This window comes from Phalaenopsis equestris, unplaced genomic scaffold (genome assembly GCF_001263595.1).
Source record: "Phalaenopsis equestris unplaced genomic scaffold, ASM126359v1 Scaffold000276, whole genome shotgun sequence".
NCBI classification, from domain to species: Eukaryota; Viridiplantae; Streptophyta; class Magnoliopsida; order Asparagales; family Orchidaceae; genus Phalaenopsis; species Phalaenopsis equestris.
In genome coordinates this window covers 1,679,493-1,692,779 of record NW_018164718.1, presented here as the reverse complement: position 1 = coordinate 1,692,779, position 13,287 = coordinate 1,679,493, and the positions used below count along the sequence as shown (strand labels likewise).

Here is a 13,287-nt window from a genome sequence, read left to right as displayed (position 1 = left end):
TATACATATATATTAAAAAAATGAATGACATGTGGCTATTATACGAGCCTTGGCCATTCTCGATGCGTCAAATAATTCGAGCACCACGCCACTGGGGGTAATCGAACACCAGACTAGAGGGGACTTACAACTGACAAACAGATACCTGACCAACTGATATGAGTATGCGGGGCATAGAGAGAGAGAGAGAGAGAGAGAGAATTAGCGGGGCACACATGTTCCCTAGAAATTGGACTTGCAATCAGCCTGAAATCAAATATTAACCAACCCAAACCACTCCATGATATTCTTCTCTCAGCTGCCGCCAAGCTTTCTAAATATTTTCTTCCATCTGAAATCATTTAGGCTTCCCACCAAAGCAACACACTACCCGACATAACAAATCCTCTTACTTCGCTTCCTTGTGGGATTGATAAACGAGACTCCACTAGAGCCCTGTCTTACTTGAGCGATACGTATACTTGCATTTGAAATTGCACTCTTCCTTTCAATTCATTCCGACATTCTCTTCTCCTCCTTCCCTTTCTCCATCTCCTTCCTCTCCTTTCTGTAATCTGATTCAGTTTATACTAATATGGCTCTGAAGCAGCGGGTGGAGAGGTTCATCATGCTTCCCTTCTCAGTTGGTTGTGCTTCTCAGTCAGCCATTAGAGTCTCCAAGAACCAACCAAAGAATACTCACATCAAAGAAGTCTTCATGCTTGAAGGTAACTTTTTCTTCAAAACTCGAGCCTAGAAACTGTCGATCGATTAATGATTCGATTTCAAGTTGAGCTGGGGTCTGCTCTAAAAAAATTCAATCTAAGAATTGGTTCATAGCCATGCTCGTTTATTTTGATACGAGCCAAAATTCATATCAATTTTCGAGTGATTATTGTTCTTCTAGCTGAATTCACAGCCCCCTACTGTTTACTTAATTCTAATTTTTTTCTTTCAAGTAGATGAAGATGGGAGGGAGGAGAATGCTAGACCCAAGAGTTCCTCATTCTTTCTCCAGCTCCAAAGACCAAACTTCTTTGTTGGTATTCATAAACTAGCTAAAGGACTCAGGAACTTATCAACTCTGTTCACAATCTACAAAGATGATGAAGAAGAAGAAGAAGCAGAGATGGAGATCGGATACCCTACAAATGTGCAGCATGTGGCTCACATAGGATGGGATGGCTACAATCATGTGAGTGGAATGAAGAGCTGGGAGAAAGCACCAGAGTTCTTAACTTTGTCTTCCCTTTCTTTGAAGTAATTTGAGTTGGCCATGTCCGCACAGGTGCAGGGTAGTGGTCCTCTTTGAGGTTTGGATTAGTGTTTGTGGAGCCTTGATTAATTAATTGTATTGGTTTCTTTGGTTTTTGTAACTTTATGTTCTTGTAGCTGTATTGAGGGCTACATGTGAGTTTGTATAGACAGCTTTAATATGGGAATCTTTACCGTTTTTTTCCTATGCTTCCTTTTTCTAAGGATGTGGGCTCCTGCTTTCATAATCATCATGAAAATAGAGAGCAATAAATGACTAGGTACCAACCTTAGTTTTTAATAAAAAATGTGTTTATTTCTGTGAAAAAAAAAACAAATTTATAAAATATTCAGAATAGACTATGTCAAAAGACCAATGAACTAATGACATCATGTTATGTCAGCTTATTATCACTATTTTAAGGGGCGACAATAACGATCTTCCAGTACAACAACAACAACAACAACAAAGCCTTAATCCCACTATGTGGGGTCGGCTACATGAATCCTTTTTCTCCATTGCGTCCTATTTAGTATCATATTTTCATTTAGTTCTAGTAAATTAAGATCATTTTTAATACAATAAGCCCAAGTCTTCCTAGGTCTACCTCTGTTTTTCTTAACACAAGTCGAATTTAAAACATCTACTCTCCTAATCGGATCATCTAATGGTCGACAAAATGTGTTTATTTCTCTGCATATATATATATATATATATATAATATTCAAAACAGACTATGTCAAAAGACCAATTAACCAATGACATCATGTTATGTCAGCTTATTATCACTATTTTAAAGGGCGACAATAACGATCTTCCAGTAATTGAAGAAAATATTGCATATGTTATATGCATGTAAGCAGGAACGATCAAATTCGATGAAATTGAAATATACGATGAACAAGAAGAATCTGATCGTTCTTCTGTGCATACATATAACGTATGTAATCTTTTCTTAGGTAATTAGAGTTGATTTCTTCCTACCATTTTTTTTTTCATTTATTATGATTATTATTATATTAAAATTGAAGTTATTATATGCTTTTTTATTATTTATTAGATTTTTTTTTTCTTTTGAACAGTTGGAAAGCTCAGCTAACATCTTAACTATTATTGGTTAAACACATTTAAGTATTCAATTTAAAATTTGTGTTGCTGACATTTCTGTTGGTTTTGTTGGATGTTATTTAAAGAGGTTAGCTTAGAGGGGGATTAATAATGATGATTATTTTTTTATTTTTATTTTTTTATTTTTGTTATCTAGTCAATAAGTCATAAGTTTATATGCTTATTAAATTTAGAAAATTTGATAAAATAAAATAAAAAATGTTTGGTGGTGAACTACTAGCTGTTGACTTAGTGAATGTGGATTTTATTGAGCTCTCAAATCATTTTTTATACTATTTATTGTTATTTTTCATCAAAGATTAATGGTTAGCATTAATCCCTTTTAAGCAACATGTTTAAAATGATAGTAGCATATATAAATATATTCTTAGAGAAATCATAAAATTTTCATTTGGGCAAGAAGGGCAGAAACTAGAATCATAATATTCTTTTATTGAACAAATTTGCTAATAAACTTGTTTCATTCCTTGAGCCTAGTTTGCCAATATAAAGCATTCAAAGTGCCTATTTGATGTTATTTTTATATGGTGAATTGATGATAATTGATCTTGTTTTATGTCATTTTTTTTTATGGTGAATTGGTGATGACTGAGAACTTCATGAAACAGACTGTGTTGGTGGTAGGAATTGCCTTTGGTAAGTTCAAGTATGGCCTATTAACTTAGATTTTATGAGATTCGCCATTAATTTGTGTTGGATCCTGGTTTATTCGTTAATTGCACCCCAAGGATTAGGGCATAAGAAATGAGTGAGAGAGATAAATAGAGAGCAACAAACAATAACATGAATAGTAAAACGTTTTGTCTATTGATCCTTTTTTCAAAAAAATGATCTCACTATTTATAGAGAAGAGTATACAATATATGATGTTACAGTTCTGTTTTTGCTTTAATAGGGGTATTACAAAATATTCTAAGTATTTTACATATACGAGTCGATTGCTCGGTTGCCCTACGACTAAGTTGGTTGAGATAGCATGGCCTTAGCTTGGTAAGGCTAGTTCGGTTAGCTAAACTGACCGATCGGTTGAATTTAACTACCTTCAGATTGACTGGACTGGCTCAGTCGACTAGACTTTGCCAATTGGGTGGTCTACTCTAGACATAGACTTTTCATCAATAGATGGGGAGCTCCCGTCAATAAAATGAAACTAGGCTATTGAGCAGATGGTGAATTATTGTAATCCGATAGATAGCTTCTTCCTTGAACAGAGAGCCCTCTAGGATGTTGTGAGGTTCTATTGTGTTGTTTGCTCTTGGTTCTTGATAAGGCCGTAGAACAATTCCAATAATCGCTTCAAAAATGCCGCACTAACCCCCAATAACACGCGATCTTTTATATGTTTTGTAATTTTATCAATGATTTCTAAGAAGTATCATTGAAATATGTTCAAACAGCATAACGTATTCTTGAAGTTAATGATTCAATTCAAATATATCAAATATATTAAATATATCAAATTCGGTGTTATTTCGGGGTTATTTGGGTATTATTTCGGTGTTATTGATGTATTAATCCTAATAACACCGCAATAACCCTCTGATGACACCTCATTGTGAACAACTCTAATAACCTCTGCAGTTCCACTTCAAAAACCCCGCAGAACAACTCCAATAAATCCCTATTAAAACCGCAATAACCCTTCAATAACAATTTAATAACCCCCGTAGAATAATTGCAATAACCGTTTCAATAACGCCGTAATAATCCCCCAATAACACCGCACGGTGAACCGTTCTAATAACCTTCGCAGTCCCACTTCGAAAAGGTTCAGGCCGGGTCAGACGGAAAAAAATTAAATTTTTTAAAATTTAATAAAATGGGCCCCAACATGCCGGCATATTACTACGGTTCGCACCCACAAGTCATTATGAAAAAAAATTTCCTCGCCAAAGCCCTCACCTAATTTCAGGATGCAGCCACAATTAGAACCAGCGAGAAGGTTACGATGGAGTCGCAACAACATCGAGACTCCCATCTTTCACTTCGGTTCCGCCCATCTCCAGCCGGAAAGAATGTCGGCCGCTCTTGTTGGGTTAGCTTATAAGGCCTAAATCATAATTTATAAAATTTGGTATTCAATTTTAGTTTTAGGCGGCCCGCCCAAGTTGGGTTTTGCATATATATATATATATATATATATATTTATTTATTTATTTATTTATTTATTTATTGCAAGTGCAATCGAATGTAAGATTTGCAAATGATTTTAAAAGTTTGAATTCTTTAAATGTGAAAAAATTGTGGAGGCTAAACTTTATTTGAGCCTAAGCTTAATGGGCTAAACTTAAATTGAATATCAAATTCTATAAATTAAGGCCTAAACTTGACTTCAATATGACATCATAATTTGGGGGGCTGGGCCTGAATTAAAGATGAAGTGTAATAAATTGGAGCTAAAGCTTGATTGGGCCTAAGCTTAGGGATTGACAAATTGACTTCAATATGCAACAAAATAAATTGGGGCCAAGCTTGTAGGGGTCGAAGCCTAAGGGCTAATAAATTGAATTACAAATGAAGTGTCATAATTTGGGACTAAGCTTGTTTAGGTTGCACCTTAGGGGTTGACAAATTGAATTAAATGTGAAATATAATAAATTGATGCTAAGTTTAAACATGGATGTCATTTTTAATTGCTAAAATGAAAAGTTAATATTTCAATATCATCATCGGATTCACAATTTACCTGCTAGCGAATAGAAGACAATCCCTCTTAAAGCCCGGATATGTAATATCAAATGTGATAATTTCCAAATAAAAACTTATAGTTTCAAAATGGCTAAAGTCTTTAAAGCCTATACAAGCTTCGAGATTATTCTTTAAGTAAAATGCAATAATTTGGATTATAATAAAATATTTCGAGACAAAGTTTGTACTCTTTTGAATTGTGTATATTTTAAGAGATTCATATAGATAAGAATCTTATGATTTCAAAATCTCTTGATCTAAATTGCAAGATTAAAGATTGCACAAGCCTTTAAAGTCTCCAAATTCTTTAATTTATTCAAATATATGAAACTAAATAAAGTCTACATATGCTCCAATTATTGTATTTAATGCTCAAGTATTATGTTTGAGAATGTTGCATGGGCTAATCGAGTTGCCTTGTTTAAAGGGTATGGTTGTAAGTCCTACCCAACTAATCTGATCCTCATCCTCACAAGGGCTGGAGTTGTGAGTTTAGTAATTTTGAAATAAAAGTCCAAATCCTAAAAATATGAATTTATAAGTTCAAATCCCCTAGACCGATCCTCCTACCTACAAGGATAGAAGTCAACAAGACACATACCCTAAAAGTCTAAACTAATGAATTTAAATGCGTTCTTCAAATATAAATGTTTAAAATGCTTAATTCATTTGATGCAAGCATGTTATTCAAGATAGCTGTGAACATCAAATTTCATTTGATGCAAGCATGTTATTCAAGAAGTTGCATATTAACTCACAACATCTAGATCAGTTGGTCCATCCAGAGAGGGTGACACAATCTCAACATTTGAGGCAAATGATTTTTTTTTTTTTCAAAATTTAGAACAACTTCTATGACTTCATCATCTGTGATTGGAAAAAATATTACGTCCGGACTCCGAACGTAACTCCGGATGTAGAGATACGTTCGGAGTCCAATAAAATCACGCCACGTGGAGTGACAGAAAAATTAAAAAAAAATCATTTTAGCACAGGAGAATATTCTCCCCGTGTTATTCTGCGTTATTCAGTTGTTGTCATGGTGATATTCATGTATTATTTTATTATGAGAATATTCCTGGTGTTATAATAACACAATAACACTTAAATAATATACCGCCACAATAACACCTAAATAACGCGGAATAACACGATAGACATATTCTCTTGTGTTACCGGGCCGGATAACAAAAAAATGAGTTTTTTTTTTATTTTTTTTCTGTCAGCTCCACCTGGAGGTGATTCATAAGAGTCCGAACGAATCTCTACGTCCGGAATCCAAATGTAATGATTTTTCCTGTAGTTGACGTCACGATAAAATTATCATCTATAGGGAATCAAGATATCAAATTGATTGTGAATTTGGAGGCATCGGAGTTCAAGGGACAAATTATTATGTCATTCAATTCATCAAAGACTTGGACTGGACGGTTTTTGCCACTAATACATTCAACAAAAATGTCGTCTAAGAGGAATAATGCTCTATTGTACCACATAATTATAGTGCAGCTTGCCTACGCATTATGTCTATTATACTGTTTTACATAATGAATTAAAAATAATATTTATTAAATTGGGGTGAATGTATTCTTAATTTTAATTTGATTTTAATTTATGCTAATCTAATTCTTAATCTTAAGTTTAATTAAAATATACTTAAACTTTGCCAAAAACCTCACAAAAGACAACTCACATACGCTCATAATTTATTTAAATCTATAAACTAATTTTGATAAAATTAAGAAAATAATTAATTCACTTTATAATCTAAATTAACTATATTTAAATCTAATTTAGCTTATTAAAATATTCATATAAAATTGTAATTATCATAATTTTTTAAATAATATCAAAATTGCATAAAATAATTTTCTACCAATAAAAACTTTTTATCCTATGATTATAATTATAAATTATTCAAAACATTAAATTTGATAAATAAAAATTTTATTTAATGTAAAATATATTTTTTTTATTCTGAATTTAATAAATTATAAACTATAAATAAACTAAAATTTTACAACATTAATTATGATAATTAAAAACTTTAAGAAAAACTTTCTAGCTAATTGCGATAAGAAAATCTCGGGGGAATCGTGCTGTCGCTGCCTCTAATTTTTGAAAAATTATTCCATACGGAGACGCATGTGCCGTCCAATCTCTACCGTTGATCAGATTTAAGCTATATTTCGGTGGGCATATTTCAAAAAATTGATGAAGATCGGATGGCGCATGAATCTCTGCATACGCCGTCCGTAATTTTTAGGTGTTGTTTATTAAAAAAAAAAATTATTAAGGCATCGATTTGAAATCGGTTGGTTGGTGATGTTCAAATAATGCAGATTATTATAATTATAATGGGGACTTGGTCGCGTGCCCAATGGGTTGGTTGGTGATGTTCAAAAGCCAAATGGGGGCACGCGACCAAGTGCCCACCTTTGGCTCCCCCAATGCACTAGGAGAAAATATTACATCAAGAGTCCTGATGCAGTTTCATGTGCGGATGATACATTATTTAGGTGTTATTGATAATATTGTGGTGTTATTTTACCAAAAAAACACCACTGTACCCCCAATAACACCCCCAATAATATCATACGCAGCTAATCAGTATGCAGGTCATCTGGATGTAATAATTTTTTCTTGCACTAGGGTCATTTATTTTCTCAAAATCAGCGCAGCACAATCTCTCAAAAAATGTGAATTTTAATTTCACATTAAAAAAAATTAAAATAAAATCGTTTTTTTTCTGAGCCATATTTTCCATCTACAAGCAACCAAATGAGGCTCTAATGTTTAACCTTAGCACCAAGAATAGCATTACAACCTAACAATGAGCCCTCCAAATTTCTAAATTAGAGAAGGCTTAATACAACACTGATTAAAGTAATTAGATTTGTAAGAAATCTTCAGAAATGTTCATAGAATAAATTTTAAAAAAAAAAACATCATGAATCACATACAATCAAAGAAGCCAGTTCATGATCCGCTGCTCCACTGATATCAGCACCCAACTTCTTCACTTCCAGCAGATAGGATAAAGCTTCCTTTGATACAATCTCACCAGGAACAAGAACCCACATATCATACCAATGCTCTCTTTCATGGCTACCTTCCTCTTCTTAGCAAAGAAAGCCTCTCTGGGAGACAGTCCAAGAATAATATCAGTGAATGGTGAAGAAATACTACTTTTCCTGCCGCACTTTGATCCCTTTGCTCCATAGAAAACTGATGAAAGATGCCTCATTCCAGATACAAGCGTCTGAATCTGCTCCTCTGTCGTCCCAAGATTGACAGCAAAAGTTATAGACTTGCAGCCTACCAATTCAGATGTGATTTTCGATTCATTAGACAGTATATCATCTGCTCTGTAGCCAGAGATTCCAAGTTTCGAAACTCCTACTGTGATTCGAAGCGGGTCGATCGCAGGAAAGATGGAGGAGAAGCATGATAAGTCGAGAACTGAGATGCCAGAGATCTTTCTCAGTTCATTCTTGGCTTTGATAGCTAAATCCATGGCTGAGTTGAAAATTGTATTTGGATTTTCGCTAAGTTGAGCTCGGGCGGCATCCAAGGATGCCAGCAAAAGGTAGTTTGGGCTGGAGCTCTGCAGCATTTGAAGGCACCTGCTGATCAAATCCCGGTCTATAAGGTTTCCTGACGAGTGTAGCATCGATGACTGTGTTAGAGATGTTAACACTTTGTGGGTAGAATGCACAGCTAGATCAGCTCCTTGCTGGAGCGCAGTGCTTGGAAAATTGGAGTGAAAATCAAAATGAGCGCCATGAGCTTCGTCAACGATAACCGGAATACCATAAGAGTGACAGAGACTCGTAATCCCACTTACATTGCTGCATATGCCATGATAAGTAGGTGAAGTGATTAGCACGGCAGCAGCAGTTTTGCTTTCAGATTCCAAATCCTTTATTGCTTGCTCTACCTGAGATGGAGTTATTCCACCAGGTATATCCCAATCAGAACTGTATTCCGGCATAATGTACTTGGGAGAAGCACCGGACAAAATCAGACCAGCCATGGCTGAGATGTGGGAGTTTCGATGAAGAATGAGCGTCTGGCCAGGCGTACATGTAGCCATGATCGAGGCTTGGATGCCGCAAGTGGTGCCTCCAACAAGGAACCATGTCTCTGATGCGCCAAAGAGTTCTGCAGCTTTTCTCTGAGCATCAAGAATTACGCCCTTTGGCGAGAAGAGATCATCGAGCTCCGGAAGCTCGGGGAGATCATGTAAAAAAGTAGATGTGCCAATAATGGTTGCTAAAGATGGAGGAGCTGCTTTCCCTCTGTTGTGTCCTGGAAAATGGAAACAAGCAACATCTTCCATGGCAGAGGTTCTCAGTGCATCTACTAAGGGAGCTGTACTGTTATGAGAAACTTTTGGAGGGTAGGTAAGAGAAATATCACCATCTTTGGTTCTTTCAGTGCTTGGAAAGGTGCTGTCTTGCTTCCTGGAAGTTGTAGTGCTCGCCTGTGACAAAATTATAAATCATGGACGGCTTTAAATTTTTGGTCCCAGTTCCTCTGTTGCTGCTGGTAAAAGGTCTGAAACAAAATGCCTCATTTTTTTCAGAAAAGGGATAGTAGTACAAAATACAAAACTTAAGTTTTTTGTTGCCTATAGTACATGAATGAGAATCTAAACTCAGCAGCTGTTGTTTCTATGAAATGGTAGAATTTAATGGAAGTTTTGATTGTAGCTCAGACACGAAACAAAGAAGCTTTAATGGAAAAACTCGTGATAAAAAACCGATTAATGCCCTGTAACTTAGTGGCTCAAGTTTCTTCATTTTCCATGTCTTGGATATCACTTCTATTAGAGTTTTTCCAACTTATAATTCTGACTTTGTAATTAGTCTAGAAAATTAGCCTTCGATTTTTTCATATCCTCCTTCAGACATTTTTTTTTTTTTAAGAAAGCCCAATAGCTAATATATTAAAAAGAAAGTAGGATACATATAGATTGTGTGGGAGGGCCCAAACATGACACCATGCCCAGTTGATACTATCATATGCAAATGGTTCCAAAAAGAAAAAATATTAAAAAATACATGAGAGATAAAGAAAATAAAACCAAAAAAGTGTCAAAATCCGGATTATCAGGCAACTAAAGGGCGACCCAATTTTGTCTTGCCTCTACCCCTAGCTTTAGGGAAGGAGCCAGCCAATAAATTGGTGAGATGAGTGTCATTGTCAATAGTAACCAATGAATCATTCAATAAATTTTCGAGCTCAAGTCTGCCTCCATTCTTCTTCTTCCTCCTAGAATATACTTATCATTCCTCATCCGAAGATGGGTTCGCGTGGTCAGTGGATTGGTCTAAAGTGTGTCGAACATGTGTAGGTTGTTGAACATTAGAAGCAACTACTTGTTGTACAAACTGATATTTTATCGGATCAGGGGAGCGGGAGCATTCTCGTGTGTTCTTGCATGTAGGTGGGCCTTCTTTAAAAACAGTGAGTGGCATAAACACATTTGGATCTGTATCTATAGTATGATGTTCTTCATCAGAAAATGCAGTGTTGGCAAGGGGGGGTCCATAGGCAAATCCTGTCTTATGGGAACTTTCTCCAGAAATTGAGCAGATGTGTCCACAGCAATGGGGTTAGACCCCTCTTTGTTTGCTTGAGCTTTAGCTTTAAAGTTTGGATGAAACCTGTGACATTTATCAAGTGTATGCCCAAACATCTTACAGTGGGTAAAATAAAAAAGTTTATGTTCCATGACAATTGGTTGCCAATATCCATTGTGAGTTGTGCCCAACCAGACTTCAGTAATATCAGGTAAGGTAATATTTCTTTCCACAAGTATTCTGGCCACAGAAGACCTGGTTAGATTAAAGGTGGGCATATCTAGCTTCATAAATCTCAAAGAATGACTCCAATAGAATAAAGAATCCGATGATTAAAGAAATGCAACTTGAGATCAGGTAAACTAATTCATGTCGAACAGTAGGAGACTCATCATTTGGGTCAAAATCATGAGACCACTTGAGTAACTTCATTGATTTGAATGTAATGTTGAGATATTTTTTAGAGAAAATTCAAGCATAGTCTTCAAATTAGGGTTAACTGAATCAACACACGTCTCCCATCCAAAAGTCTCACTTTCCACTTGCCTACAAGTTTGAGATTGTCAACACTCTTTCTAAGTTAGAGTTGAAATTTTTCAATCAGAGAAAAATGTCGGTGCTAAAAAGTAAAGTATTAAAGTTTGGGGGGGGGGGGGGGGCCCGGTTGTCGGTCACCAGAATAGAAATCTCGTTCCCCGCTTCGGAAGGACGTTTAATTTACATATATATGTATAATTTTTAGAAAAATATGAAATCAAACTGACCTCATATTTTTCACAGTTTAAATGAAAGAGCGCTCTACTTAAAATCTCGTATCTATCCCGAGGGATAAACATAAGACTTGAGGATGATGCGCGATCAAGTAAACTAAAGAATATATGACATCCGTTTGGTCTGCCAAGCCTATATGACATCCGTTTGGTTTGCGAAAGCTTTTTATTTTCCGACAAGTTCCCCTATTTAATACAAAGAATTAAATAGGGTTTATTTTAGGTTGGGTTCAAAAAAGCTTCCTATAAGGGCAAGCCCCTATAGTTAATTACATCTTAAATGACCGAAGGCACTTAAGAAAACTCTCGATAAAAATTCAGGGAATACTATCTTCAAAGAGGTCAAAAGGATAGGACTTTACAATGAAATTGGACGAAGAGGTGTGAAAGGGGAAAAGCTCGAATCTGGAACATTGTTGAGGAACTCAAATAAAGAAGAACTAGGGGAGTTCATAGATCCGGAGGCGAACCTCGGTGACTTCCCAGTCTTTCTGATGGTTTGACTTCAATTTTGAGGAGAAATTATTCAGGTGTTTCATCTTACCAATTTTATTTAATTAGGGCTTATACTTGCGTAACACGGTCACACTAGTTTCCTAGAAGGTATGAGGGTTTACGTCATATCGGACGACAACCTCGGAACCTAGAATGAGTTAGGGCTTAAATCGTACAACAGAGCTATACCAATGCCTAAAGAAAAGGTGGAGGATTTATGTTACGCTGGGCAAACAACCTCGAAATCCTATGGATTGTTGTTTTAATTTCTAGGAGAAGAACGGTTCAGCTGGGGAAGACATGTTCTGGTGTTGAAGATGGTTATGCTGCCCACCGCGCTAGCTCCAAGCTCCTTGTCATGACGAGTTCAAGTTTTCTAAGGTGTCCAGTTATGATGTCAAATCAAACGGCCCTATGGTTGTAGTCCTCTAAATGTCCTATATAAAAGAAGGCATGCTTAAAGCCATATAATATAAAATGTGCAATACATGACAAAAAGTAGGATGCATGTAGAATAGTAGCAGGTAGGAAACATGAATGGTATAACATACTGTACAGAAAGAACAGTAACAAGTAGAAACAAGAATAGTATAACATGCTGTACAGAAAGAACAGTAGCAGACAGAAACAAGAAAATGAAGTGCGGTAGCAGACAAAAACATGAATAGTATAACATGTTGTACAAAAAGAACAGTAGTAGGTAGAAACAGAAAAATGAAATGCTGTAAAATGTAAAGCAAACTTGTACGACCGTGAGATCCGCTGTTCCTTAAGTATAGCAAGTTTAAATGTATCGCAAAAAGCGAAATCTGCAAGAAACGTCGTCCAGGAAATCTAAAGAAGAGTGTAACAATGACTCATGACAGAAAACTCGAGAAAATCAACAAGAAAAGACTCAAGTAAAAGAGAAGAAAAGAATCCTCAAAAAAAATCTTGGAGAAATCCCGAAAGAAAGGAAAAGTAACACGAGTGCCCTGTCCCAAAGCTTCGATAAAACAAAATAAAAAAAGTTCGGGTGAGGGAGACCGCAAGCACTCGTATGAGGCTAGGCTCAGATATATATTTATACTCGAGGGTCCGCGAAGGCTACTCGGTCACCCGAATGTATAGAACCTGTCACTCGTCTAGAAGTGTGTCTTAAACCTCACTTAGAGGGCTATTTCCCAAACTAAACAGGTATTCGTCAGGTGGACAACCAGCTTTAAAGTATGTTTTATGTTTTAATTATGCATACAAATTTTAAACATGCAAAGAAGAGTTATCAATTTTTATTTCGTAGAAAAGTATGTTTTTTGCTTGAAAATGGTTTATCAAAACTTATATTATATTTTTTTTAGAAATTTTTGTTGTCCACGAGTCGATTACACTGTCGGGCATGAGACTG

At 35.7% G+C, this 13,287-nt stretch overlaps 2 protein-coding genes across 2 annotated transcripts in view; one reads left to right on the top strand and one right to left on the bottom strand.

The window, feature by feature from the left end:
* The first annotated feature begins 221 nt into the window (after window positions 1-221).
* On the top strand, window positions 222-1,308 carry LOC110024860 (CRIB domain-containing protein RIC4-like). The gene is made up of 2 exons (XM_020725037.1): window positions 222-707; window positions 942-1,308. Exons 1-2 carry the CDS (start codon window positions 575-577, stop codon window positions 1,241-1,243), a joined length of 435 nt encoding a protein of 144 aa, XP_020580696.1. The 5' UTR covers window positions 222-574; the 3' UTR covers window positions 1,244-1,308.
* Window positions 1,309-7,810: 6,502 nt separating this feature from the next.
* Window positions 7,811-13,287, bottom strand: part of LOC110024826 (arginine decarboxylase-like) — a 13,839-nt gene continuing 8,362 nt past the window's right edge. The window contains 2 exon segments of the mRNA XM_020724996.1: window positions 7,811-8,126; window positions 8,129-9,536. Of these exon segments, the coding sequence (XP_020580655.1) occupies window positions 7,999-8,126; window positions 8,129-9,536 (1,536 nt within the window). The 3' untranslated portion in view covers window positions 7,811-7,998.